The 27,863-nt window shown below is 45.4% G+C and overlaps 2 protein-coding genes across 3 annotated transcripts in view; one reads left to right on the top strand and one right to left on the bottom strand.

The window, feature by feature from the left end:
* ZNHIT6 (zinc finger HIT-type containing 6) overlaps positions 1-27,863 on the bottom strand; it is a 211,618-nt gene that overhangs the window by 122,537 nt on the left and 61,218 nt on the right. The gene's annotated exons all lie outside the window — the stretch shown is intronic.
* Positions 12,627-16,864, top strand: CCN1 (cellular communication network factor 1). Its single transcript, XM_084852037.1, has 5 exons — positions 12,627-12,988; positions 13,413-13,626; positions 14,002-14,349; positions 14,539-14,741; positions 14,850-16,864. Exons 1-5 carry the CDS (start codon positions 12,926-12,928, stop codon positions 15,147-15,149), a joined length of 1,128 nt encoding a protein of 375 aa, XP_084708163.1. The 5' UTR covers positions 12,627-12,925; the 3' UTR covers positions 15,150-16,864.

Raw genomic sequence — 27,863 nt, 5'->3', positions numbered from 1 at the left:
GATGCATGCATTCCACTTTTATCCATTACCCTGAAGTGCAAAAAAAAAAAAAAAGTGCAAGTAATTTCTGCTTCCTCACAGCCTTTCTCAGAATGTACTATGCCATCCCTTGTGGCAACATGTTACTTCTACACTGGAGCTAAATTGAAACGAAACTATATTAAGGTTGCAATTAGTAAATATTACAGAATTCATTTTGTGTTTGGTTTACATTTCTTTACACATCGATCTCATTTCAACCTCATTCGGATGATTGACTCACATATGCTTGTGTTTAGACTTCCTTGATTGACTGATTGGTAGGGATATCAAAATTGTTAGGACAGTTACCAATGAGCCAGAGCGCTGAAACTTGGAACACATGTAATCCAAAACTCTGTTTCCTAAAAAAATCTGAAAATAGGACATTTATACATCTTGCTCACAAAAGAGGGAATTCAAAGTCCACCCCCAAACTGTTATAATACTTTCAGACACAATCAAGAAAGGTGAAAATTTGGAACTTGTATAATGAAAAACACGTAGATTATTAGAAAAGTCAGAAAAAGAGATATGTGTAAGGATGTCTCTAGAAATGGAAGGCAGACTGCTAACTGCTAACATGCTGGCCACCAAGAAAATTGAAATTTGGTACATATATAGTCCAAGACAGGGAAGCCTGAAAACAGGATATTTCTGCAACTGGGGGTGCTTCCAGAAGAAGCTTTTATTGCACCATCACCCCGCCTCATTCAGAGAATTTTATGGAGGGGGCAGGGGTGTCCAGACATCATGTTCCACTTGTAATCCTTCCATGTTTTCCCACTGCTTCTTCTGTCTTCTTTCTTACTGTAGGAAATCTGTTAAGAAGAAAAAGACCGAAGAGCTGCACAACACCTTCTAATAGGACCCCTCTGACTGGAAGCACCTGAAAGTCAAAACACGTTTCATGATGATTCCCTGCTAAGAGAGGCCAGCATAACAGCACCAAGCAAGCCAAGCTGCATATAGCATGGAAGGTTGTGATGTGGTAGCTCCAGTGCTTTTTCAGGCTTGGATTGCCAGTGAGGTGGCCAAGTTTGCCAATGACACCAAATTATTTAGGGTGGTTAAAACTAAAAGGGATTGTGAAGCGCTCCAAAAGAATCTCTCCAAACTGGGAGAAAGGGCATCCAAATGGCAAATGCAGTTCAATGTAAGCAAGTGTAAAGTGAAGGACGATGGGGCAAAAAAAATCCCACCTTCAACTATAAACTGATGGGATCTGAGCTAGCAGTGACCGACCGAGAAAGAGATCTTGGGGTTGAGGTGGACAATTCAATGAAAATGTCAACCCAATGTACAGCTGCTGTAAAAAAAAAAAGGCAAACTCCATGCTAGGCATAATTAGGAAAGGAATTGAGAATAAAACTGCCAATATCATACCGCCCTTATACAAATCTATAGCGTGACCACACTTGAAATGCTGTGTACAGTTCTGGTCACCGCACCTAAAAAAGAATATTATAGAGCTGGAAAAAGTACAGAAAAGGGCAACTGGGGATGACCTTTGCCGCGAGAAGGACAGGGGGAGTGTGACCATGTTGATTCTCCTGGACCTCTGAGCGGCTTTCGATACCATCAGCCATGGTATCTTTCTGGATAGTTGTCTGGGTTGGGAGTTGGATGCACTGCCTCTGTGCCTTGGCAATTATGCCATGGGGTTCCACAGGGCTCTATTTTATCCCCTATGCTGTTCAACATCTGCATGAAACTGCTGAGGGAGGTTATCTGGAAGGGTGGACTGAAGTGTCATCAATATACGGATGACACCCAGCTCTACCTCACTTTTTCATCAAATCCAGGTGAGGCAGTGGCTGTTCTGAATCAATGCCTGGGCACAGTAATGGACTGGATGAGGGCCAATAAACTGAAACTCAATCCAGACAAGACAGAGGTACTGTTAGTGGGTGGTTCATCTGCCCAGCTAGGTGATCTTCAACCTGTTCTGGAGGGGGCTGCACTCCCCCTAAAGGATCAGGTTCATAGTTTGGGGGTGCTCTTGGATCCAGAACTGTCACTTGAGGCACAGGTGAACTCAGTGGCATGGAGCACTTTTTATCAGTTTAGGATGATATACCAACTACATCCTTATCTGGACAGAGATAGCCTACCTACTGACTCTCGTCTGGATTACTGCAGTGCATTATACATGGGGCTGCCTTTGAAAACAGTCCGGAAACTTCAGTTAGTCCAAAATAGGGCAGCAAGTTTGTTAACAGGGACTGGCCAACCAGTCCACTTCTGGGCCTGATTCAAAGTGCCAGTGTTAACATTCAAGGCCCTAAACAGCTTGTGGGCAGGTTATCTGAAGGATTGCCTCCTCCCATATGTGCCTGCCCAGACCCTAAGATCATCCTCAGCGGTTCTTCTCCGGGAGACCCTGCCAAAGGAAGTGAAGTGGGTGGCTACCAGGAAGAGAGGCTTTTCTGTCGTGGCACCCCAGCCGTGGAATGAGCTCCCTAAAGAGTTTTGCCTAGCACCTACATTGTAGTCCTGTCCTTCCAGTGCCAAGTGGCGACCTTTTTCTTTTCCCAGTATTTTCCCAGCTTCCTAATCCTTTAGCTCTGATGTTTTAAATCTGTATTTTAAATCTCTGCCTTGCTGCTAGGTTTTATTCTGGTCGTACTGTTATTTTGTGTTTTTAAGCGTTCATATTTTATATTGTTTTATGCTGTGCTTTGTGGTTTTAGTTTTTGTGAACCACCCAGAGAGCTTCTGCTATTGGGCGGTATAGAAATGAAATGAATGTATGAATGAATGAATGAATGAATGAACTAAAATGATCTCAAGGGGCTGGAGCATCTCCCCTATGAGGTAAGGTTACAACAGCTGGGATTGTTTAGCTTAGAAAAAAGGAGGGGAAGGGGAGACATGATAGAGATGTATAAAATTATGCATGGTGTGGAGAATGTGGATAAGGAGACTTTTTTCTCCCTCTCACATAATACTAGAGCTTGAGGTCATCCCATTAGCTTGATTGGTGGGAGATTCAGGACAGATGAAAGGAAGGACTTCTTCATACAGCACATAGTTAAACTATGGAATTTGCTACCACAAGATGTAGTGATAGCCACCAACTTGGATGGCCTTAAAAGGGGGTTAGACAAATTCCTGGAGGAGAAGGCTATCAATGGCTAGTCCAGATGGCCATGTGCTATCTCCAGTACCAGAGGCAGCGTGCCTAGGAACACCAGTTACTGGGGAACGTGGGCAGGAGGGTGCTATTGCACCGTTTCTTGCTTGCGATTTCCTGGTCGACAGCTGGTTGGCCACTGTGTGAACAGAATGCTGAACTAGATGGACCCTTGCTCTGATCCAGCATAGCTCTCCCTGTGTTCTTATGATCTGGGGAGTGGGCAGCTCCAGTAGCAGCAAGGAAAAATAATCTATCCTTGTACAATGCACACTTTATTTATGCTAGGTCAGGGGTGGGCAGCTTGTGGCCCTCCAACTGCACATCAAAATGAGGGACTCAAGGTGTGCCCCAAGTGGTTATGGGTACTTCCAGGCCAACCTGAAAGCTGAAAAATGGTGCATGCATAGCAAAGACAAACTGATTACTAACACTGAAAGGGTCTAAAAAATGAGACAGTTGTACACCTACTGGTCAAAACTTAGGAATGAAGTTTACCTCATAACAAAGGTCAGCATTCCAGCAGAGAGCGAGCCAAGCTGCACTTGGAAGAATCATGCTGGCCTGAGAGAGCTCTGTTGCTTTTTCACATACCTCAGTTATACCATGATTTGGGGGAGGGGGACACTTCTAGTGGAAGCTAGGAGCAGAACTTTTACTAACATATGCTTATCGAGCACATTAGGTGTTTTAATTAAGATGGTCAAGCTATGCAGCACAGTGTAATGCCCATACCAAATGTAATTGCTCAGTGGTCTCATCATATTATGGTCTATTTGTGTTCCCTTTGATAGCTAATTCTAGAAGAGTTTCAGAAGACTGAAACACTCTTGCCAGGTCTTGCAATAAGGAAGAGAGCAAACCTCTCAATAAGCGTATTGTCACCCCTTAACATTTAATGCTGAATTGTTTTTGCACTGTCCCTCACAGTCATTTTATGGATTATTAGAAGTTCACAGGTTAACCACAACAGCCTCCTCCTATTCAGTGGAAAGAACAGGAAAAAGAAAGTATGCATTTGTTCCCTACCATCTAGGAATCGCTCTATATGGATGTTACTATAAATAAGTTGTTTGCAGATCAGGTTCCCTATGCATTTGCCATCTGGAGCTGCTGGACCAAGTGACTATTGCTGAGCATGTGCCGAAAGCTTCTCCTCACCACTAAATGACCTGAAACGAATTAGAGGATAGAGTTTCTTCTACATCAGCCATGTAACTTCAAGTCATGCCTAAGCCCCTGCATGTTTCATTTTTGAAATTAAACATTTTCAACTTCCACTTTCAGGTCCTTCCCCCCTTCCAAAGAGTGATGGGGGAAATTGCTAGATTTTCCTCCAGAATACTGCATTGTCCTTGTGCAAACCAAGGAAGTGAAAACCTGAAACCACTTGAACATTAAACACTGAGGTCATACTTCAGTTCCACTGTCTATCTTATGCATTTCCATGTAACTGTCTCCCCCTCCCCAGCTTTTCACCTCCCCAGTGAGTCACAGAACTAAGACATTTACTACTGAAGGGATGATTTAGGGCTGCAGGAACCAGTGGTCTGGCAGAGGCAGCAGAAGGGGCCCATTCTAAGGCAAGCACAAACTTCACATACAGAAAAGTGTACAGACAGAAGAAACTGAAAGTGGGGAAAGAGGAGAGATTGGTGGAAAGAAATTAACAAGATGGGGAAACTAGAATACAGGGACATTAAGAACAACATAAAATACTTTTCTTTTGAATAAAAACCTTCCTAAATGAATGTTTGTTGGCAGGGGTTTTTAGATTCTGCTATCCATCTTAACTCTGAATATATTTTCAGGATGTTCGTGCAGAATAAAATCTAGGCCCTGATTTTGGGTTACTGACCTTAAATGAAGAAAAGAAACTCAGCAGTCCCAACGGGGCATAAGGCCAAGCACAACTGTATCCTGTCATAGCCTCTACAGGGGGGCTTGCTGCAATTCCAGGCATACCAAGGAAGACAAAGGGGAGTCCCCAATCTGTGAGGTCCAAGTACCACAATGCTGGGCCCATAGCAGCTTCTGCTGCCAAGAACTGATGATGTCATCAGCCTGTACAAGCCGCTCTTAGGCGCCAATGCAATATGGGAGAAGTTGCATCACACAGCACTGCCCCACGAGTTCCGACTAACTGAAGAGAATTTTAGATAGCCACTGCCTCCAGACAAAGCAGCACATATCTGGCATGCAACTCGTGCTAGCAAGCCAGGCCTGCTGTGCTGAGAAATGTGAATGTCAACTGTGGATTAAGAAGCAAAGCTGCAATCTTTGACACTGCTCTGCTAGGGGGATAGAAGCTAAAAAGCTCAGGTTTGGTGATGCAAGGGACATGTTTTGTTTGAATACTCCACGAGAGCCATGGACCTTCTGTGAAGGATTTCCAGGTGTTCCTCAGATTGACGTTACATATTATACAGCGTCCACATCCTGCTTGCAGCAGAAAGTTGGCTTCTGAAATTCATTTAAAGTCTGTTATCAGGGAATGTTGATGCATCCATTCAGGCATGGAGAAAAAGAAGCAGAACAAAGAGGCAGGAGGTAGCAGGAATCATGGAAGACAAGTATAGGAATAAATGCAAGGAGGAGCAGGATTGAGAAAAAGAAGGAAAACCACTGAGGAGGGGGGAACCAACAACCCCCGCCCCGCCCAAGATAACAAGGTCTGGAATATGGAGGAAAGTGTAGCCCCAGCCCCAACTGACTGGTTTCCACACTTGCAAACCCTTTCTCTGTACAATTCAGTGGAGGAGTATTTGCTCCACTGACTAGTGAGACTATCAAAGAGCTAATCCTGAGTCTACCATGTATGTCTTGAGGCAGCAGTTGCAACTTCGGAAACCACTGAAGACTTGTATAGATTTACAATACAGTAATGCCAGCTTTTCCTCGGACAAAGGGGTTCATCAAATGGGGACAGAAATCTGCATCAATACCTTTCTCCATCCAGTTTCATCATGGGATTAGATCGGGCTTCTTTACACAGTTATTTCTATCTTATATTCCATTCCTTACCTTTTCATGGCAAGACTACTTTTCTGTGAAAAGCCATTACATGCACTGGGGGCATTGTGAAATTTCTTCCCTGGTTCCTGCCTCTTTCCCTCCCCTTGCAGATTACTGGTGGTTTGGTTGTGATTGACAAGCAATGGGGTTTGGCAGCAACCTCCACCAAACTGCCCAAACCCTGCCCCTGCAGGCACCGGCTTTCCTGCAAACTGCTGTAATGCTGGCATGCTGGCCATTCTGTGTTGTGGAGTAAGCAGCCGAAGTCGGGAACAAAAGTCAGTGCATTGCATTTAATCACAGCATGGCAAGCCAGCACGGCAGCAAGCCGGCAGCTCAGTATACACACCCACCACCCTGACATCACTGCCATTGTCATTATGACCTCACCCCCAACAAACCAAAATAACTGCCCACAGCTGCACACACACACACACACACACACACACAGCAGTTTCTTTGCACTATGGGAGAAATACACAGGAGGTCATAGTGCCTTTGTTGCATGGGCTGAAAAAATGCTGCATTTTTTCCCATTTGGGGATAACACGAGATAGGCAGGGGGAAATGGCGGGAAAAATCATTGGAGGATTATGACATCATGTAATGGACCCATAACCTTCTGTGAGTGGCCAATCATGAATGTGTGATAAATTAATAGAATCATAGGGTTGGAAGGGGCTTACAAGACCATCAAGTCCAACTCCCTGCTCAATGCAGGAAGCCTGATTCCCAGGCGGTCTCCCATCCAAGTGCTAACCAGGGCTGACCAGGTACATCCAGCCCTTTGAAGGTGTAGACATGCCCTAAGATATTCAGATCAAAATGAAATCAAACTGACTGCATTGTGTTCAATATGTTCTCAGATCTGGGTCTTAGCAGAGGAAGAACCTTGAAGTTTTAATTTAGAAACAACTAGAAGCAATCTATTATTTTTTGAAGCTCTTTCTCTCTGTCACAAATACAGGGTAACAACAACCCCCTTAAACACATAACAATAATCTTGAAGAAAAATATATTTGCTGTCCTAATGTCCTAACGTTTCCCTTTTGATATGTGTCTAGAGAAGCAGATCCATTATCTAAGGTACAACTTGGGAAAAAGACAACAACTGGACAATGTTCACAAGGAAACCTGAATTCAAAAGCAGTGTATGTAGCCACCTGATTTAACTCCTTAAAATTCAGCCCATTTTACAACCCAGGACTTTAAATGACATGTCATCCACCTGACTTTATAGGGTTCCATTACGACTGTTTGCCATGTATCCATTTGAGATGACATTTATTACAACTGAGCAGTATCTGCCAGGGGACAAACTTAGAAGCGGAGAGTAGGAAGGAAATTGTGAGCTCTCTTAGGGAGAGAAATTTGTGGAAATATGGGTGAAATGATGTTTATCCATGTTATCTTGTCTTTCCTTTTGTTCTCTTCTTTTGCCCCCATTCCCTTATGTGTCTGTTTGAGGTTGTGTAACTGTGGATCAAAGAACTGCCTAAAGTTCTAAGGAAAACCTGAGGGTGGAATGCCAACCTGGCAAATATTGGTGCTCCTGGCAGTGTGTGCATACAGGCCTCTAGACATCTTAAACAATAGAAGAACTAGGATAAACAAATGGAGGCTCAACCCAATCTTCTGTAAACTGCTTGGGAACCACTGCTCTACAGATGGGCTGACAGAACAGATCAAGACATTGTGCTGCCCCAAGTACTGGTCTTTTGGCGCAGTACTGGTGTACTGGTGCACAATCCAAGAGTTGGCCCCTGAATTCTCTGTGACACTGCAAGACTTCTTGCAGTGTCACAGAGAATTCAGGGGCCATCTCTTGGATTGTGCACAGTTGTGTACGATTGAAGAATCAAGCATTCGTTTTCTCTGCGATATGGTGAGAACTCCTTGGGTGCACTTCTCAAACGGCACACTCCTTGACATCCAAATAGCGATGCTCCCATGCAACTCCTGGTCAGTCGTTACAATCAAATTTTGCATTTCCTTTCTCTATAGGGTGCTTCCAGATGAGGCTTTTATCGCGCCACCACCTTGCCTCATTCACAGAATTTTACCAGGGGTCCAGATGTCAATGTCCTTTACTTGTAGCCCTCTCATGTTTCCTGACTGGTTCTTCCATCTTTTTCCCTACTGCGGAAAATCCGTTCAGAAGGAAAAGTCGGAATAGCTGCACAATGTATTTTATTTATTACATTTCTATCCCACCTTTTTTCCTCTTGCAAGGAACCCAAGGTGGCTTACATAGTCCTGCTCTCCATTGTATCCTCATAGCAACCCTGTGAGGTAGGTTAGGCTGAGAGTCAGTGACTGGACCAAAGTCTTCCAAGAGACCTTCATGGCCCATGTAGGGCCTAGAACCAGGATCTCTCGAGTCCCAGCCCAGCACTCTAACTACTACACCACACTGTCCTGATGGTTAGTGCCAGGATCCCTTCCGTCTGGGAGCACCCATAGCCAAGGACAACATTCTGCACAATGCTCTCAAATAAAAACTCCACCCTCCAAATTGCCATTTTCTGTACAATATTGACACCCATATCCAGCTGAGGATACTTCATGCCTGCTGTGGTCCATCTGATCTTTCTCCCCAACAAGCAGGAAGGACTCAGCAGGCCCAAGCTTTTCCTACTCCCTAACCCAGCTTGAGTGACAAACGTGAGGCAGTCTAGATGCAATTCCTTTGGACGCTCAAAGCTAGAGATCAGCTGGCTGGGAAGGGGATCTTCCTGCCACAGCGGGGGGGGGGGGAGGAAAACCGTCCCTGTCCCCACTGCTCCAGGAAAGGATGAGAAAACGTGCCTGGAGATTCCCAAGTGACCCGGATCTCTGGTATGCAATTCAAGGACCCCACGACGAGCTCTCCTTGCCAAATGGAGCTCGATCCAGCTACGCCTGTCCTGCAGCAATAGCAGCACTGTCGTCATCCTAAGGGGGAGACTAAGGGGGTGGACGGATGACGAGGCCCTCAAGACTTTCACCAAATATGGACCGGGGCTGGAAACCTCTCCAGTTTGTTTAGCTGAAGCCGGAAATCACTTTGGCAACAGCAAGTCTCCTCTCAGCCTCCTCAGTCCACACGCCTTCCTCGATTCCTCGGAGAAAGGCCAGACGAGGAAGGCAAGCGCGCGCGGGGGCGGGCGGACGGGGCGGAGATGCAAAGGAGGTCGGGGCCGACCGTCGCAAGCAACGACCAGGCCTCTTGGGAGGGAAGCGGCCTCTAGCTACAAATGCTGGGATTACGAGCCAAAGAGCCGCGCGAGAGTCCTGCCCCACGCAGCCTCGGCAACCAGCGTGGAACTCTGGGGGGAGGGAGGGCGGAACAGCTTCTTCCTTTTTGGTGAACATTCACGCTGGGGAAGTGGTGGCGGTGGCGAGAAGCTTTGTAGGAAATGCAATTATTTCAGACTGGGCTGAACTCCTTTTTGGCAACACTGCGGATTGACAGATGGTTTTCTCATGTTGCCTTATGGTGGTGGTGGTGGGGGTTAGGAATTGATGGAGAAAGGATTTCCTCCAAAAGAATCCACAAAAGATGGATTTATATCCATCAGCCCCATGTCTATTCCTGGTGGGGAGGGGGGAAAGAGGTTCTGGAGCCAGCTACAAAATATACCCATGTTTGAGAAATAAGACAAAACCTATATGTCTGTGGAAACTCCACTGTACAAGCGTGCAGACTGGCGCTTCAAACCTCCCCCAGTGGAGGACATTGGCCCTATTATAATGGCCCTACCTCCCTGGCTGCAGAGACACCCAACCTCTTTCCCCTAAAAGGAAAACAACAACAACCCTATTCCTGGCATTTCTATAACTCCTGCAGGATTCAACAAAGCTGAATATTATTCGTTAAAAAACACACACAAAAAAACACATTGCCACAATGTCTATTAGACTCACACTCACACCTCTCCCCACCCGCCGTCCCCAATTAGGACCCGAGAGCAATACTTACCCTGAAACACGTTCACAGACCCTATGAAATGTCTCTCTCTCTCTCTCTGTGTTTACCCCTTTCAGCAGTGGGAAGGAGCAGGCGACGAACCGTCTGGGTTTCTCCTTTTCCAAAGCAGCAGTAGGGCTGGCGAGGGGTTAGCTCCCCTCCCCTAAATGGCCACCCTCTGTGAGTGTAGCACATGTAAGACACAAACCGTATGGCAATGGTAGACAGCCAGGTCGATCACATTGCTTTCCCCATCACATCTCCTCCCCCCCCCCATTAGTCTGCTATGAGTTTTTGGCAAATGTTTTCTGCTTCTGAGCTGCTCTTGCATGTTTCAGTTGTTGAAAATAAGCAGCAAATAAGGTATTCATAACTTACTCAAAATAAATGGAAGCCCCCTTGAACAAACTTTGCTGGGTAGCTAGAATATTTCTCTTAAGAAGGGAGTGTGTTATTATTTTTCACTAACAGATCAGCAAGCCACAATTGTTTCCTCCAGTGCCATTCCTCCTAAACCATAATAGGCAGATTGCGTGAAGAAGGGGGGAAAATACACCCCACCAGGAATTCCAAAGAATTTCCTGCCCTGGGAACAAAAGTGAAGTCTATATTTAACAACATCTGAAGCTGTCAAGAATGCTTTGTGGTTGGATAACAGAGTAGAAAAATGTAGAAAATGCAGGGCTACTGCTCTACCAAATATGGAAATATTATTACGTCTGGGGTCTGAATCACCATCTGGAAATACTTACAGGCATGAAGTCAAATCATAAGAGGCCACAACAGAAGCTAGGAATACCCCCCCCCCCGCCAAAAAAAAACCCCTCAAAAGAGTGAAAAAATGTTATTAAAGAGACTTAATTGTAGAGGTAAATACTAAATCCCCTGATAAACAATTGACTGTGCAGCGAAAGGGGTGTTCTGAAGGCGTACTGTTGCTTTTTGCTTACTTATGGGCCTAAAAAATTGTTCTCACCCTCATCAAAGTGTTTGCCTTCTGCTTGATTATGACACCAGTAAAGAACCTCTGGATTTTTACATATTTTAAACATAATACAATATATAAAAGTATTCCGAAATAAGTGTATAAGGTGTGATGTAGCCATCTAGCTATCTATCGTCTATAGACAGACAGATAGATAGATAGATAGATAGATAGATGATAGACAGATAGATAGATAGATAGATAGACAGACAGACAGACAGACAGACACAAACAACTCTGTATCATGGTAAAAAGCATTGCCTTTGAATATTCCTAAACTGGAAATACAGTTTAGGTGCTGTTTATTTTACTTGCTTATCATTCCATGCTGGACTGAAGGTCACTGAAAGTTCACTGTTCCATAGGAACAACTTTCAATTTTGCATTCATTGAAGCAGATTCTCCAAATGCAACCCCACCCTCCACCCTGCTTCAAGACAGATCAAGAGTCAAGAATAGAAGAAATGGGACTCCTTTTAAATGGTTTATTTTCAGCCCTCTCTTCATCCTTGCACTACATTCAAAGTGTAAAGATTATCGACTTAAAAGGTAGAGAGATCAGAAGAGCTGAACCCCTTCCCTAGGACAAGTATGTAGAGAGGAAAATACCTGGGCAGGGAGGCAAAGAGAGAAAACATTTGGGGGACAGGTATATTGTACAGTAGTCATGAGATCTACTCTTTGAGCCATCAAAATGCAGAGGGGATGTCGGGGGGATAGGGGGATCCGGAGAAGTTAATCGTAGCTGCAGGAGAAGAAAACTGACTTCGAGTAGTGGGAACTGAACTTCCACGATCAAGGTGACCGTGTGACCTAAGGTAACGTTTTTCCATAACCCCCAAACTTAAGGGGACAAGAGGATTTCGCGCGCCCCTTCTCCTCTCTCTCCTGGAACTTCTCCAGACAACGAGGAGTAGTTTCTTTTGCACATGCCCCATTCATAAAAAAGTTTAAACTACGCCATCTGGGTATTATTTGGGGATACACCCTTTCATTGCAGCACTGCATCAGACCCGAATGTCTTACAGATTGGTATGGCTGTTCCCTCTCCTCCCTCCGGTCTCTACCCCCTCCCCCCTGCCTGAGAGCCTTCCCTCTAATCTTCAAATAGCATATAAGCTATTTAGCAAACACACCGGGACAATCTGTCTAACGCACTTGTTTCCCAGGCTGAAAGTGGAGAAAGTTTCTTGTGAAGGTGGGTGGAAGAGTGGGGGAGAGAAATGCAATTTAAAATCATTTTCTACAAGAAGCGTGTGCGCCGGCACTATATATGTGTCTGCGATTATTTAAAATTTTGAGAAAGGGAGGGGAGGGAGAAACTGTTTTCTTGCTGGGAGACAAAAAAAAAAAAGTGCAGCTTAGACAGGGAGGAGCTTGGATGCAAACCGCGCCAAGGAAACATTCCTGAGATGCTTTAGAATTCCTGATGCTTTAGAATTCGGGAACGCTCAACGTCAGTGCAGCTGCAGCACGCGGCGGCGGCGCAGCATATATAAGGCAGCTCCCGCTCTGCGCCTCTCAGACGGCAAAGGGATCCCCGAGAAACGCAACGCGGGCCGCAGAAGGCAGCCGGGCTCTTCTCGTTGCCCTTCTCAGAAAAGAAGCAAGGCGAGCCACGAGGCTTTGCAACTCCTCCAGGACTCGCCTCTCTTTAAGAAGAGAGAAGCCACCGCCAGGGCCGCGTCGCTTCGCCTGGCGAACCCAAGTTTCGAGGCAGGGGAGCTGTTTCGGCACTCTCTTGCGCCCCAGTTCGTTTTTCGCCGGTTCGCGTTGAAGGAGGAGAAAAAGGACCACAGAGCCTTCTCAGCACAAAACAAAGATGAACTCTCAGACGACCAGCTGTTTCCTCTTGGCTCTCGCCTTCCTTCAGCTAGTGAACAGGGTAGGAGTGGATTTTATTTTTTTTTTTAACTTGCTGCGGCTTCTTTTCCTCTCTCGTTTGCTACGAGAGTGTTTATAAGGTTTTATAGCGTGGCTCGTTCTCTTGGAGTATGTTTAAGGCTGGAAAACTTAAAAGACCGACAGCCTTTTGGGGGGAGGGGTGTGTGAGAGAGATTTGCATGTGTGTAGATAGAGGTATGAGGACCTTGCACTGCAATTGTGTACATGTCGGCTCGGAATAAGCCTCACTGAGTTCGAAGGGACTTGCACAGAGGCAAGTATGGATGGGACTGTAGCCTTAAGCTCTAAACTGGCAATGAGCAAAGGTGAAGTGTCTGCAGTTTTTAGTCTGGATCTGTGTTTGTTTCCTGTCTCGCCTAGTGTAGCTGATGTATCTCAACATTTTCATCCGTCCCTTTTCCCAGGTACTTTCTTCTTGTCCAGCTGTGTGCCAATGCCCTCTGGAGGTCCCCAGGTGTGCCCCAGGAGTTGGTCTGGTTCTGGACGGTTGTGGATGCTGTAAAGTCTGCGCTAAACAGCTCAATGAGGACTGCAGCAAGACACAGCCTTGTGATCACACCAAGGGGCTGGAATGCAATTTCGGCGCCAGTTCCACAGCTCTAAAGGGGATCTGCAGAGGTAAGAAATCTGAGGCTTGGCTCCTTTAAAGCATTTATAGAGAGAGAGAGAGAGAGAGAAATACCAACCGGTCCTTGTAGTGGTGAAGTTTAGTAATTTTCAGTCCATGTATGGTTATGCTTTGTTGTTGGTAGATTGGCAGAAGGGCATATGACTTCAGCAGTCTGGAATGCAATTCACTATGTCTGGGCTGCACTAACAGCACATAAGGAAAAGTGATTCCTGACTAACTTATTGTTCTAGCCTAGAGCTCTAGGGGATTGTAGGGAACTTTTTACCATAAATTGAATTTAACAGAGCGGGGGGGGGGGGACCCACCCTACTTCAGTGGATTGATCCCGATTTATAACTTTGTCTCTTTTCTAACCTTTACAGCACAGTCAGAAGGGAGACCCTGTGAATACAACTCCAAAATTTACCAGAATGGAGAGAGTTTTCAGCCCAACTGCAAGCACCAGTGCACATGCATAGATGGAGCTGTTGGCTGTATCCCTCTCTGCCCACAAGAACTCTCCCTTCCTAACTTGGGCTGTCCTAACCCAAGATTAGTGAAAGTGCCTGGACAGTGCTGTGAGGAATGGGTCTGCGATGAGTCCAAAGATACCCTAGAGGAACTGGAAGGTTTCTTTGGCAAAGAATTCAGCCTGGATGCTTCCGAAGGGGAATTAACCAGAAACAATGAGCTAATAGCCATTGTAAAAGGAGGACTGAAAATGTTACCCGGTGAGTTAAGAATATCAGGGTTATGTTATCCTGTGCCAGGGAGGGGGATTGTTGCTGAAACTTCTATAGCATGGGGATTATCTGTTGATGTCTACAGTGTTTTACTATGCATGCTAATGAGAAGTGAAACGAAGCTCATAAATCTGAAAAATTTATACTGTTCTCTTTTCCCCCTGCTCTCCTTTTTAGTCTTTGACTCTGAGCCTCGCAGTCACTCATTTGAGAATTCAAAGTGCATTGTGCAAACAACCTCATGGTCCGAGTGCTCAAAGACCTGTGGGACTGGTGTCTCCACCCGGGTCACCAACGATAATCCTGACTGCAGACTAGTCAAAGAGACCAGGATATGTGAAGTGAGGCCATGTGGGCAGCCCAGTTATGACTCCTTAAAGGTAAATACAGCCTCTTACCATCACACTATGATTTCCAGGTCACTCAGTGTGGAGGGTGCCTTTTAGTTAGAGTTCTGGCTAACCATGCTGTTAATCTCTTCCTTCCAGAAGGGAAAGAAATGCACCAAGACTAAAAAGTCCCAAGATCCAGTCAAGTTCACTTATGCAGGATGCTCCAGTGTGAAGAAGTACCGGCCCAAGTATTGTGGCTCATGTGTGGACAACAGATGCTGCACCCCTCAGCAAACCAGAACAGTCAAGATCCGGTTCCGCTGTGATGATGGAGAGACCTTCACTAAGAATGTGATGATGATCCAGTCTTGCAGATGCAACTATAACTGCCCCCATGCAAATGAGGCTTACCCTAATTATCGGCTATTCAATGACATCCACAAATTTAAGGACTAAGTTGTGATGTGTTCAGGCTTGAGCAGGAGGCTTTAAAAAAAAACAAAACTTTTTTTTTTTCCTGAAGTAACAGTGGAGAAATGAACTCTTAAGGAAGTGGCGCCTTTGCCCGTTGGAGGGCAACAATGAGACACAAGAATGCACTGCGCAACTGGATACTAATGCAACAGTTTGAGCATACTTAAAGCTTCATAATACTGGAGCAATCTTATTGCTTCATTTTGGAGCACTTTCATGATTACTGATTTCTGTTTGTAACTGATCTGTTTATACGTTTGTCCGTCTGTTCCAGCTATGAAAACCTTCCGTTCCCTACTGGTCAGCATAATACCACACAGTTGTTATTCCAAATTCATGTTGGAGGTTACATTCCTTCCTAAGGTGGGCACTTTTGGAGTTCTCATCTATGGCAGCTATAGGTACCAGCTATATATTTCATACCCACAAACAGAAATCGGTTGTTTTTTAAAGCTGAATATTTTATTTATCAAAATGTAGCTTTTTGTTTCAGAGGAAAAAAAATCCCTAATACTGGAATAAGTTGTAAATGATTTAATTTTATATTCAATGAATTAAGAGAATTTATTTATGGAATTAATCATTTAATAAAGAAATATTTACCTAATTTCATTTAATATGGTTCATCTTGATTTGGGGTAGCAGGAGAACATATAGAATTTCAGATTGCTTCCCATAGTAATGTCTTAGCCTTGATTCACTTAGGGAGCAATCCTATGTCCGCTAGATAGCGGCTAGATGGCCATAGGATATCCTGTTTTCTGGGAACTGACCTTGGAGCCCAAGCAGCCCCGTCCTCCATGCTTGCAAGAGGCGCGTGGAGCGGCCGGAAAGGGGCGTGGCTGGGGGCGTTCCAGGTGGGGAGGGCGTAACTGCCTGTACGACACATCCAATGTGTCGTACAGCAGCCTCCTTCCCCGCTCTGTCCTCCTGCAGCTAGACAGCTGCAATCAGCTGTCTAACTGAAAAAGCAGGGCAGGGACGCTCCCCTCCGTGCTTCTCCTGCCCTGCTTTGGATGGGCAGTTGCCTATCTAGACAGGATTGCTCCCTTAGTGTAGAGCAGTTCTACTGAACTTATTAGCACTGAGAGGGCTTGTCTCCACATAAACATGGTCAGGATGGGAGTTTCAGATTGCAGTCCTATACTCACCTAGGAGTAAGCCCCATTGAACTCAGTGAGACTTACTTCTGAGTAGACATGCATAGGATTGAACTGTTACTCTTGATTCACTAGCAGTGGCATTTCACCAAGGTGTTTGGGCTGATGATTCCTTAGTAATGAAATATTGAGAGGAAGAGTTAATGATTCTTATATAGCAATAGTTATATAACAGTAATCCTTAAAACACACCTTTGTGTTTGTTCCTGTTCAGTTCTTGATCAGTCTAGATCAGATCATACTCTGTTATTATATACAAAATATTTAAGTGGAAATGGTGTTTCCTTAAAATGCAGTGCGCTCACTATGCCGCTAAGGAGGGTGTAGTGGGAAGAGTAGTCAATACTTCTAATGACTTCTGCTATTGCTTCTTGCAAATGAATGCATTTCTTTGTGTGTGTGTGTGGGGGGGAGGGGGGAGTTTCCTCCAATCTGCAGGATATCATTTGCTTTCACTAAATTCAAACTTAAATGAGCTTGAAGCAATTACTTGTGTTAATCCTAAATAATATGGTGATTAAAAGTAAACATGCTGTTAAAGAAAAGAATGCTAGGAATTCATAGTATTTTTCTAACAGGCCACAAGTTAGCCTCTACTTTTGCTTCTACCTTTCCCCTTACAGTATAACCCATAGATGTGAAGTTTTGATCATCTAAAAAAGTATAGGGAATAGGAACGGAACTAAGACACTCAGTCTTGGTTGGGATAAATTGGCTCAAGTTGTAGCATTCCCTCTAATTCTGATGTTTAGGCCTCAGTGCCGATGGTTATGTAGTCAAAATAGCACCACCCGTTCACATGAAGGAAGGTTGTGGGAACCTGCAATTTACGAAAGTACAAAAAATCTGGTGAAGAAAAAAACAAACCTAGGAGGACCCCCTCCCCCGCAAAGCTCAATGGGGACTGAGCATGCTCATAGAATGGTGACTATGGGGCAAAAACAAAACTTGAGGAGACCGAGAATGGAATAGAATATTATAGAGGAGGGCATGGCCAGCTGATGGGAATGTTGAACAGGAGCATTGTCATTGCAATATCCCACTTGCTAATACTTTTTATTGAACTACATAGAAAAAAAATGATAAAATGGATTCATACAGCAAAGCCATATGTTGGCAGCTTTTAGATATAACCATATGTTGATTCTTTCACACAGGGAACTGGTCATACCTAATAGTTCTCCATATGGAACCCCAACATACCCACTGCAAATCATTCATTTGTAGGTTTGTGGTGGTGTGGTGATGGGTTGAGATCCTGGTTAGTGAGCTTTGATGGCTGTTTAAAAGGATGAGCCAAATTTGATTGGTCAATGTTTATTTAGCCATGATAGCTAAATAAAATCTCCCTGTCCAGAGGTAGTGTACCACCTCTCAATACCAGTTGCTTTGGAATATCAACAAGGAGAGGCCATCACATTGATATCTTCCTTATGAGCTCCCAGCAGGATATGGCTGGCTCCTGATGGAAACAAAGAGTATGGCATAGAATCTTAGAGTTGGAAGGGATCCTAGAGGCCATCTAGTCCAGCCCCATACTCAGTACAGGATGCAGCTACAGCATCTCTGCACATGAGAGGGTCTGATCAACCAAGGCAATTCTTATGCTCTTAGGGGCCTATTCATCCAACAAATTCTTTAGATAGAGCAGTTGGCATATACAAGGTGGGATGGCGTTGGCAGGGAACTGCTGAGTGGCCAGCATGGGGCCTGCTGCCAAGCTCTGGAGCCTGCTGTCCCTCCTTATTGTTGCTGCCTGATCACCTGTTCTGTCAGAGTGAGTGATCAGGAAGAGGGATACGGAAAGGGGGCAGTAATCTCTGAACACCTTGTCTCCTCTCTCCCTCTCTTTCTGGGCGGTGGTGTGGATTAAGCCCAGAGAGAGAGGCAACAACTGGGCAGGTAACAGGAAAATGTGGGCACACTTGGGGGGGGTGCCCAACCCCCTCCCCAAAACCCCTGGAACCAACACTGTGGCCAATGCTGTATGGGTATTTTTATATATACGTATGTACCTTCAGGAGAAATGCTTGATGTAGGTGATCAAGTAGGTATAATTTGTTCCAAGCTTTTCTTTTTGCATGCAACAATGTATTCCTACTAGCCCTTGGACAGTGTGCGATTAAAAAAAAAATTGCAACCTGGTGAGGCAGTTTGGGCTGACTTTGCCTAAGACTCCCTTTCTCCAGTGGTCTGGATGGCTCAGTGGGTATTTAACCCCATGCAGTCTAACCTTCTGCACAGGACAAAATCAGTCACCATAGGCACAGCGGCACACGTGTTGCTACAGTTTCAGAATAGTCCTGGCCTAAGTACATGGCATCTGGCCCCATCACTTCCTGGCATACAGAAGGGGAAGAAATGGAAGCAGTGACAGATTTTACTTTCTTGGGCTCCAAGATCACCACAGATGGTGACTGTAGCCATGAAATTAAAAGACGCTTGCTCTTTGGGAGGAAAGCTATGGCACACCTAGACAGCATAGTAAGAAGCAGAGACATCACCTTGCTGACAAAGGTCTGTCTAATCAAAGCTATGGTTTTCCCAGTAGTAACGTATGGCTGTGAGAGCTGGACTATAAGGAAGGCTGAGCACTGAAGAATTGATGCTTTCGAACTGTGGTGCTGGAGAAGATTCTTATGAGTCCCCTGGACTGCAAGGAGATCAAATCAGTCAATCCTAAAGAAAATCAACCCTGAGTGCTCCTTGGAAGGACAGATACTGAAACTGAAGCTCAAATATTTTGGCCACCTAATGCGAAGAGAAAAGTCACTGGAAAAGACCCTGATGCTGGGAAAGATTGAAGGCAAAAGGAGAAGGGGACAGCAGAGGATGAGATGGCTAGATAGCATTATCGATGCAATGAATATGAACTTGAGCACACTCCGGGAGAGAGCACAGGACAGGAAGGCCTGGCGTGCTATGGTCCATGGGGTCACGAAGAGTCGGACATGACTTAATGACTGAACAACAACAAAAAAGTACCAGGAGACATCAGCTATGGTTTCTGGGACTATGACTAACGTTTACATTAATTTCCTATAAAAGTCTAGGCAGGAAAGGACCACCACATCATTGGCACGCACTAGGATAATAACCGTAATATGATACAATCAAACCACCAGCCAAGGGTCTCTGTACACTCAGCTGCCACCTCATGTCAAAAAATGGCTATTTTCTATCTGCTCGGTCATGTTCCTCTCCCCGCAAGGCATTCAAATCTTGAGTTGTTTTGGAATTTAAGTACCACCTGGCCACCAGTCTTAGATACATCTGAACTTGTCTGTACAATATTTTGTTGACAAGAGAAGTGTGAAATTCATTAGAGCATGCTTGGCTGGGCTTCCATTTAATCCTGGGAATGAGCAGCGTACCAGGTAAGACAACTATATCTGCAGGTTGTCCTTCTGGGGGGACTGCCAACAAATTGTGTTTCGATACACCTATGAGGGATTTCCTGTGTCTGTGTGGATGCTCAGACTAGTGGGGAGTTTGCAGTTAGTTAATACTTCAAAATGTACAGGAATTCTCTGTGTATATTTAACCTGAATCATGTATCACATCAAATCAATACCCTCCCAGTTCATGGGCATTTGGCAGTAATGCTTCTTGTCTTCTTCTTTTCTTTATATGGATAGCTATCGGCAGTGAGATTGTATCTTAACTAAGAGTTTACACATTTTGAGGGCCCTGGTACACCATGGTACTCTGCAAAAGAAAAGGAGGAGTTTGTTGAAATACGTGGACAATCCTATGAGCTGAAACCAGCAGAAATCTGGCATTTAGTTCACATATGAGCTGTCTTATACCTAGTTGGTTAGGTTGATCTCTAACCCAGTACTGTCTGCTCAGATTGCAAGTAGCTCTCCAAGGTTTCACGTGAAGGCATTTGCCGACCCTGCTACCAGAGATCTTTTTAAACTAGTGATACAAGAGAATGAACCTGGGGTGCTCTCCAGCCAAAGCAAGTGATCTACCACCCACTGAGCTATGGCTCCTCCTCTCCTTACGCCCCCCCCCCCATCCACATAGAAGACACTCCCAACAATGCCTCATCCATGGAGATTGTTTCAAAAACTTTGTAGGCAGTATTTATGGATAACCCCAAGACCTTCAGTACAGAGATACAGTTTGTAGGAACTTGGTTGCTCAACCTCTTTGGCATTTTGTAACCATGCTTTTGGAAAAATTACTCTCCCCATCCCTGAAGCCCCTTTGGATGCTGACAAGGACTTGGCAGCTTCAATGCTTTCCATGCCTCCCAAACACAAAAAGGTGGGTTACAAATATCAAGTGGCACTGCTAAATGTCATATTTTAAATTCCCTTCCCTGTCATTCCTCCACATGCCAGCAAAAGTAGCCCATGAGATAAGAACTGAAAGCAACAAGACCCACTGGGCAGAAAAGCTTATTAATCTTCCACCTAGCAGGTGAAAATTACCAATTGCAAGGTCACCCTTTTCATGTTAAAACTGTAAACAAAGCAAAAAAGCAAACATAATCCACTCTGAGCCAGTTTTATGGCTACAACTAACAAAATTACACAGCAGCTTTAAATTGCACAGTACTTCACAATGTTTATTTTGTTTGACCTCATAAGAGTCCTGAGAGGTAGGATAGTATTATTCCCATTTTACAGATCAGGAACTAAGACTAAGGTCACAGATTGAATCCATGCTAAAAGTTGGCACTTAAACTTTGATCAGACACACTGAAGTTGAATTCCGTGCTGGCTCCAAATCTGCAATCTCACACCCAGCTATACACAATTAAGCTCCATTGAAATCAGTATGATTTAACCACAGGGAACTGTATGCAGGATTGCATCCCAGGTGAATATATAAGAGCTTCCCAGGCCGTGTGACAAACTACACAAGATCAGCTTTCAATCATGAATAGAGTAGAGAACCTGGACCAGCCCTTTGCATGGCCTTGAGAACAATTACCCTCTCACAGCCTATTCTACCTCGCAGAGGTATTGTGAGGATAAAATGTCACACAGAAGGACCTGGAAGATGGACAAGATGCAAGTACGATAAAAACTAAAATAATCTTATCACTCTCCTGATAAGAGTTTAAATGCTACTATAGTCAGGGATTCCAACAGTCTGAAGCAAGAGCGCACAACCTTATCGGCCCCAAGGGCCACATTGGGTGTCTGCCAGGGGTGGCACATGTGTGCCCATGGGCATGCACACACACACTTCCCCCTGCGTGCACGCACACAGACACCCCTTCTCTCTCTCTTCCACCAGTGCAGACAGGGCTTTCCCTTGTTCTCTCAGGAGAGTCTGGAAATAAGGAAGAGGTTCCCCCTGCAGGCATTGGTGCTGGCAAGGGAAATCCCAGGCTTTCCCTAGTTAGAGTTAGTGCTAACAAGGGAAACTCTAGGCAGGGACTCCATGGTGCTCCAGGCCAGAGGTGGTGCACCCTGGTTTTGAAGCTTAAAAGCAGGGTTGGCTCTACCTATATTCCTGGCCAAGGCAAACATTTATTTTGCAACACACACACCCTGCTCCATATCTTGTTTTATGTAGAAAACGGCATTCTCTCCTGAAGGATTGCCCCAATGGCAGCCCCTTTCCTCAACTTCATAAGTGAACACAGGAAGGCGAAGCTGCTGGAGTTGGGAAACCCATGGGGCAGAGATGGAATACCCCTATGCCAATCCAGTTATGCCAAGGTTCACTGGGGCAGAGGAAAACCCTTGGGGGTTTTATGGAATACACTTGTCCTTCTTTAATTTTGGTGCTCCAGAATTAGCTAACCTGTACTGCTGTGTTGGATTGGGCCAGCGCTACCAAGAGGCATTTGGTTACATCAGCCCATCAGCTTTAGGTAGGAGTCATATGACAGGATTTCACCTCTGTTCCACTTCTGCTCCCACAGTGATCCCCTAGATCTGGGATTGCTCTTTCCCTCCTGAGAGCAGGAGCGGATACACAGAGAGCACATTCCGAACATCGTGGAGTTCCAGAGAAACATTTCATCTATATTTGTCACTGAGCTTAAAATACCAACCAAAATTAAGGGACTTCCCAGCAAAATATGCAGTCCTCTTCCATCGCTTGTTTCCCACCCTTCCTCCCCATAGACATGTCTCTTTCCATTCCCCACAGCTCAGGCCACCATGGTTGCACCGTCCTCCTCCCTCCCAGCCTATGACCTTGGGTGCACCATAAAAGGCAAGAGACAAGACACTGTTCTCCAAGCTGCATCCTCCAGAGCTGCTTTAATAGTCATTGCTTTGGCCCAGGGGATATTGGGAACTGTAGTCCCATGATAGCTGGGGCTAAGGAAGTCTAACAGAGCTTTTTCAGCATCGTCACCAAACTGCAATTCCCAGAATTCTTCTGGAGAAGCCATGACTGTTATTAAAGTGGCATAAAGGTGATTTGAGTTTGTAGCACAGGTAGGATCCCTGTGCACACTTGACAGAAGGGATACAGTGGAGGCAGCTGCATTTCTAGTGCAGATGAGCATTAGGTGCTGCCTCGTGAACTTCACTGAATTGGCTGGGAGCCACAAGAGGCCACCCTTGTGCTATAGCAAGGCAGACTAGTACAGAAACATTTGTAGGACAGTGTGATAGATTATGTCAACTCAAGGAGCTCAATGATTTATTACTGGGTGTTAATGTGGTATCAATAAGTAAATAGCAGGGACTTCTCCTTGCCCCCTTTCCCTCCTTCTGAGATTACAAATTGCATGAAGAATTTTATGTTGTCATATCAGAGGGTAAACAGGAAAAAGCACATAAAACCAGAACGCCAGAGTGTTCATCCACTCCAGTTTTAGCAGCAGAATGCAAGAGTTATATTTATGCACAGCTCTTGCACTGCCTTTAGCATTACAAATCTCTGTGTGCATGTTCACCACTAGCCATTTGGCAATACTTGTACTATTTCACGTTCTGACATATTTTGTAGAAGGTAACAGCAGTACATGGGTTGAATTATCTAACCCAGCCATCCCCAACCTGGTAACCTCTGAATACCTAGCTACCTACCTATCTTGAGGGCACAGACAGACACACACACTACAGCTCCCATTACAGCTGGGGATGGTGGGAGTGGGAGTCCATCACATTTCAAGGGCACCAGAATGAGGAAGGCTGATCTAACTTCATCTTCAGATCAGCAGTATGTGTGGGTAAGCATACTGGTTTACTTAAAGTTGTATCTGAGAGGAGGGGCTGAGAGAATCATTTTCAAATCAAGTTGGCAGTTCAATGCCCCTCCCTTCCCCTTGATGGACCGAGGGCTGAGATTATGTGAGAGATTTATCTGAGGGTCTCTGCATGTCAGGTCCAGAGCCAGAATCTCTAGGGTGATAGAGGTGGGGTGTGTGTGAAGGGATGAGGCACTACTGCAAAACAGTCATAAAACAAATTCAGGTTGACTTAATATGTTAGTGTTCTTTAAATGTATTACTTTTCTAATAAAATTATTTCATTGCGCAACACTTAAAAGTAAGGGCTTTGTGCTTATCAGTTATCTCAGTGCCACTGCATTAATGCCCAGAATCCTGGGAGGCAGGAACAAAATTGACTCCTGACCGAGCAAGAAGGCAGATCAAATGAGAGGGGCAACAAAATGTTGCAATGTATTCCCTGTAGTGCAGTTCAGGCCTCTGAAAGTGCATGTTGGGGCAAGGGGGGGTTATGAGTGGGAATGGGGTAGATAGCTGTGCTATAGAGCACTAGAAGGCTGCCAGACCCAATTTTTAGTATTTTATAGCTATTTAGGGAGGGGAACAGATTTGGAGACAGGAAAGGCTTTAACTTACACCCCCCACCCCCTGAATACTTACCATAAGCTGTCCAGGATTTGACCAGGTCAATTCCCTCTTTTCCTCCGCCCTCCTTTTTCCTTTATCTGAACTAGTACACGAATGTTTCATGTCTCAACTGCTCTCAAGCATAGGCTCGATTGATGGAAGCCCTACCTGGGCATTCAGTCACGTAATTCACAATTGCTTCAAGCTGGACAGCACCTGTTGGACCCATCCCTGCCTTTGCATCCCCATCAGCCCAGCCATCACGTCCCTATTGCCCACCCCCCATGCACACCCTTTGGGGGAGCATGTCCATAGAGCGGAGTCTGCTCGAGGTGTGTATGACCCATTGTGATGTAGAACCCTGATCGAACAGGAGCCCGCGGAGGACTCGCTTCTACAGACATGGCCACCCACAACGTGTGGACAGCAGGGGCCACTTTTCTGTTCCACATGATTGTAAATCACATGACTGAACATTTGGATAGGGCTACCGTCGCACAGTCTGCCTGACTTTGGGTTTCTTTAGGCCTTGGGTGTCAGGGGTATTTCTGAGTGCAGGGAGTGGGATAGCAGTTCAGATTCTGAAGGAGAACCATCAGACATGGGGGAGGTGTTTTCCCAGGCTAGTCCAGATATGAGTAGGCCTGCTTCTCAGGTTACAAATGTACAGATGGCTGAGCTTGAGGGTCCCTCCTCACCCCCCCCCCCAGGTGAGAGGCAGCGAACAGGAGGTTGACCAAATAGATGCCAGGCGCAGGTGCAGAGCAAGGAGAGAGAAGGCAGGGGCGGAACTTAGATGGTCTACCCGATTGGCCCTGCATGAGAAGCTGCGCTTAGAGGCCTCACAACAAGAGAGGGACGTCCCCCCCTTAAGTTAAGCTAGTGAGCCCACCTCCCCCTTCAAACAATGGGCAACTCTTGTAAATTCCATTTGGATCCCCTGAAGGCATTCCTTTGTAGACGGAGAGTTTCTTTGAGAATTTGCATCTGTATGACCCTGTGAAGTAATAGATTAAAAGCTGTAGACTGAAGTGTCTCATCTGTGTATGTTTGGGCACTGAAGTGAAGTGGGGGCTAGGGGAATCTTGACAATGGGAGTGGAACCTCTGGCTCACAGAGGCTCCCTATCCCTCCCACGGAGCCTCTTTGGATTCCTTCGGAGGGGTGGCCTTCAAAAGTCAAAAACATCTGGAGGGTGGCAGGTTAGGGAAGGCTTCTTTAGACCCTTTGCCCACTGCCACCCTCCACTGCAGGCTCAACCACCATCAAGGTTGTGCAAGCTCAGATTCCTGTCAAGCAGTTTTAGGTGTGTTTTTTAATGTCATTTTCTTTTAATTCATGAACTTCTGAATTTCTGCACATTGAAGGTAACTCTGGAGTATGCAGAAGTGACTGTCTTATGTTTGGGTGGCCCCTTTTCACTTCCAAACTGATATGGATGGTTCATATCCATAACCCGGATGGTTCATTAGAGCGAATGATATTCCCTAACGTTTCCCCCCTTATTTCTCCATGAGTAAATGGCCAGAGACTTACTGTCTTTCTTTTTATTTTGAAGGTCAACATTCAGAGAGGGGTCCAAAAGAATGCTTTTGGAACCCTGCTGTGACAAGTGTGCAAAGCGCTTGACAGAGAAAATGGCTTGCAGCTCTTCTCACATGGACTCCAATCAATTACAGAGCGTGGCCACGGTTTCTATTGCTCTTTCTTATCAGGTTTCTGTTTACACCTTTCAGCTTGTTCTCTACCTGAGAATGTGGGATGGATTCTTGGTGTGGCACAGCTGAATTATGTGCATGCTTGACCCTTGTTCATCTTAGCTGATTAGGAAAGCAAAACTAAGAATGACTGTCTGGACATCAGAGATTGTTCATGCATCATTGAGGGATGGTCGTGTGCCAACTAGTTTAAAGGAGATGGTTTTATGCTCCTTGTGGGAAATATCCTCTTCAGACCCTTCTGGTCTGTGTAAGCATAATACAGCTTTGAATCTTGGGCAAAATGCTGAAGTTATTTGAAGCCGATCGTTTGGATCCCTTCAGGCTGGCTTCAGGCCAACTCTGGTGACTGAACCTGCCTTGGCTGCCCTAGTCGAGCCTTCCCCAACCTGGTGCCCTCCAGATACTGACTGCAAGTCCCAGCATTCTGACCACTGGCCATGTTGGCTGGGCCCGATGGGAACTGAAACCCAAAACATCTGCTTGGCACCAGGCGGTGCCCTGGTGGATGATTGTGCCCCTGCTTTGTACACCATCGACCATGGCATCGTACTGGGCTGCCTTGCAGGTACTGAATTGAGAGGATCCACACTGAGCTGGTGCCGGTCTCTGGGAGGATAGAGCCCAAGGGTGGTGCTGCAGGGCTACTGCTCTGCCTTGGGACCTTTGGCTAATGAGATATCACAGGGTTCTGTCTTGTTCCTCATACTATTTAACACACACATAACTGCCGGGTGGAATTGTCCAGAGACATAGGCTGAAGGACCAATATGCTGGGTACACCCAGCTGAATTTCTTGTTTTCAAGTGGCAGTGGAAATCCTGACTGTGAGTGAACAAACTGAAGCTTACATCAGAATAAGACAGAAGTACTACGGATTGTGGAAACTTCTGACCTGGGGTTTACAGCTTGTCTTTGATGGGTTGCGCACTATCTGAAGGCTGAGGTACATAGCTTGTGGGTACTCCTTGATCCAGCGATGCTGTCGGATGCCTAGATGGCTAGGGTGATCAGGAGTGCTTCTTTATTGGATGGTACACCAACTGCACCTTTCCTGGAGAAAGGAGACTCTAGCCATAGCCACACATGCTTTTGAGAGCTCCAGACTGGATGATTGTAATGTACTCTAGTGGGGCTGCCCTTAAAGAATGTTTGTGGGTTTCGGTTGGTCCCAAACATCACTACCCACCTGTTGATTGATGTGGGGTGGTTGGATCATAACATTCCAGTGCCATTTGTATGGGTAAGGTGTTCATTCCTGGGCCAAGTAAATGTGCTGGATGGGTGTTACCTTTAAGTGACTTAGGACCTGGGTACCCCAAGGATTGCCTCCCCTGTATATTCCTCCCTGAACCATTTGGTCAGCTATCAGAGTCTCTGATCTAGATTCTCCCACCAGCTGAAGCACAGGGCAGCGAGGGCTACGAGAAGCAGGGCCATTTTGGTTGTGGTGATAACATTATGGAGTGTTGACGCCTGCTTAGCCCCAGCACAGAGGGTTTTAGATGCTGGGAAAGATGTGGCTTTTTAGAGAAGCCTTTGGTATAGGCAGAGTACTCCCTTTAGCTATTTTGATCTGTTTGTTGCCACATTGCATTTAGGTTTTATTTATGGCTTGTATAACGACTGTGTTTTATTTGGCTGTATTTATTTTTTATTTTCAATATTGAATTTTTTTGTGAATTTTGATCTTAATGAGCTGTCAAATTACTCGCTTGAGTTCTCTCCATGAAAAAGAAAAACTCGCAAGAAGAGGAGCTAGACAAATGAAACATATGGAAGACTCAGATAAGGGGGAGAAGGAGGGGGGAGAGTCACACGTGTAAAGGGAGTCCCTTGTGATCCTGCATTTAAAAGGGAAGCAGAAAGCCCTGTTTTAAATGCGGGATTTTAGGCTGGTGTAGAGATGCTCTTTGCGGGACCTTGGGGGAAAGACCAGGGCTAACCCGCAGAGCCTAGGCCAGAGGCCAGGTAACCCAGAGTGCCATAAAAGCAGTGGTCTGAGACCAATCAAGGGCTGAAATATTTCCACAAGAAG

This window comes from Heloderma suspectum, chromosome 4, assembly GCF_057233095.1.
Source record: "Heloderma suspectum isolate Gila_16-S chromosome 4, 16-S_ref, whole genome shotgun sequence".
NCBI classification, from domain to species: Eukaryota; Metazoa; Chordata; class Lepidosauria; order Squamata; family Helodermatidae; genus Heloderma; species Heloderma suspectum.
This window is presented reverse-complemented; position numbering and strand designations above follow the sequence as displayed.

Coding starts and splice junctions, on each gene's coding strand:
- CCN1 (XM_084852037.1), top strand. CDS start 12,926: ATGAACTCTCAGACGACCAGCTGTTTCCTCTTGGCTCTCGCCTTCCTT. Junction 12,989..13,412: donor TCCTTCAGCTAGTGAACAGG/GTAGGAGTGGAT, acceptor CCCTTTTCCCAG/GTACTTTCTTCTTGTCCAGC. Junction 14,742..14,849: donor CCAGTTATGACTCCTTAAAG/GTAAATACAGCC, acceptor TCTTCCTTCCAG/AAGGGAAAGAAATGCACCAA.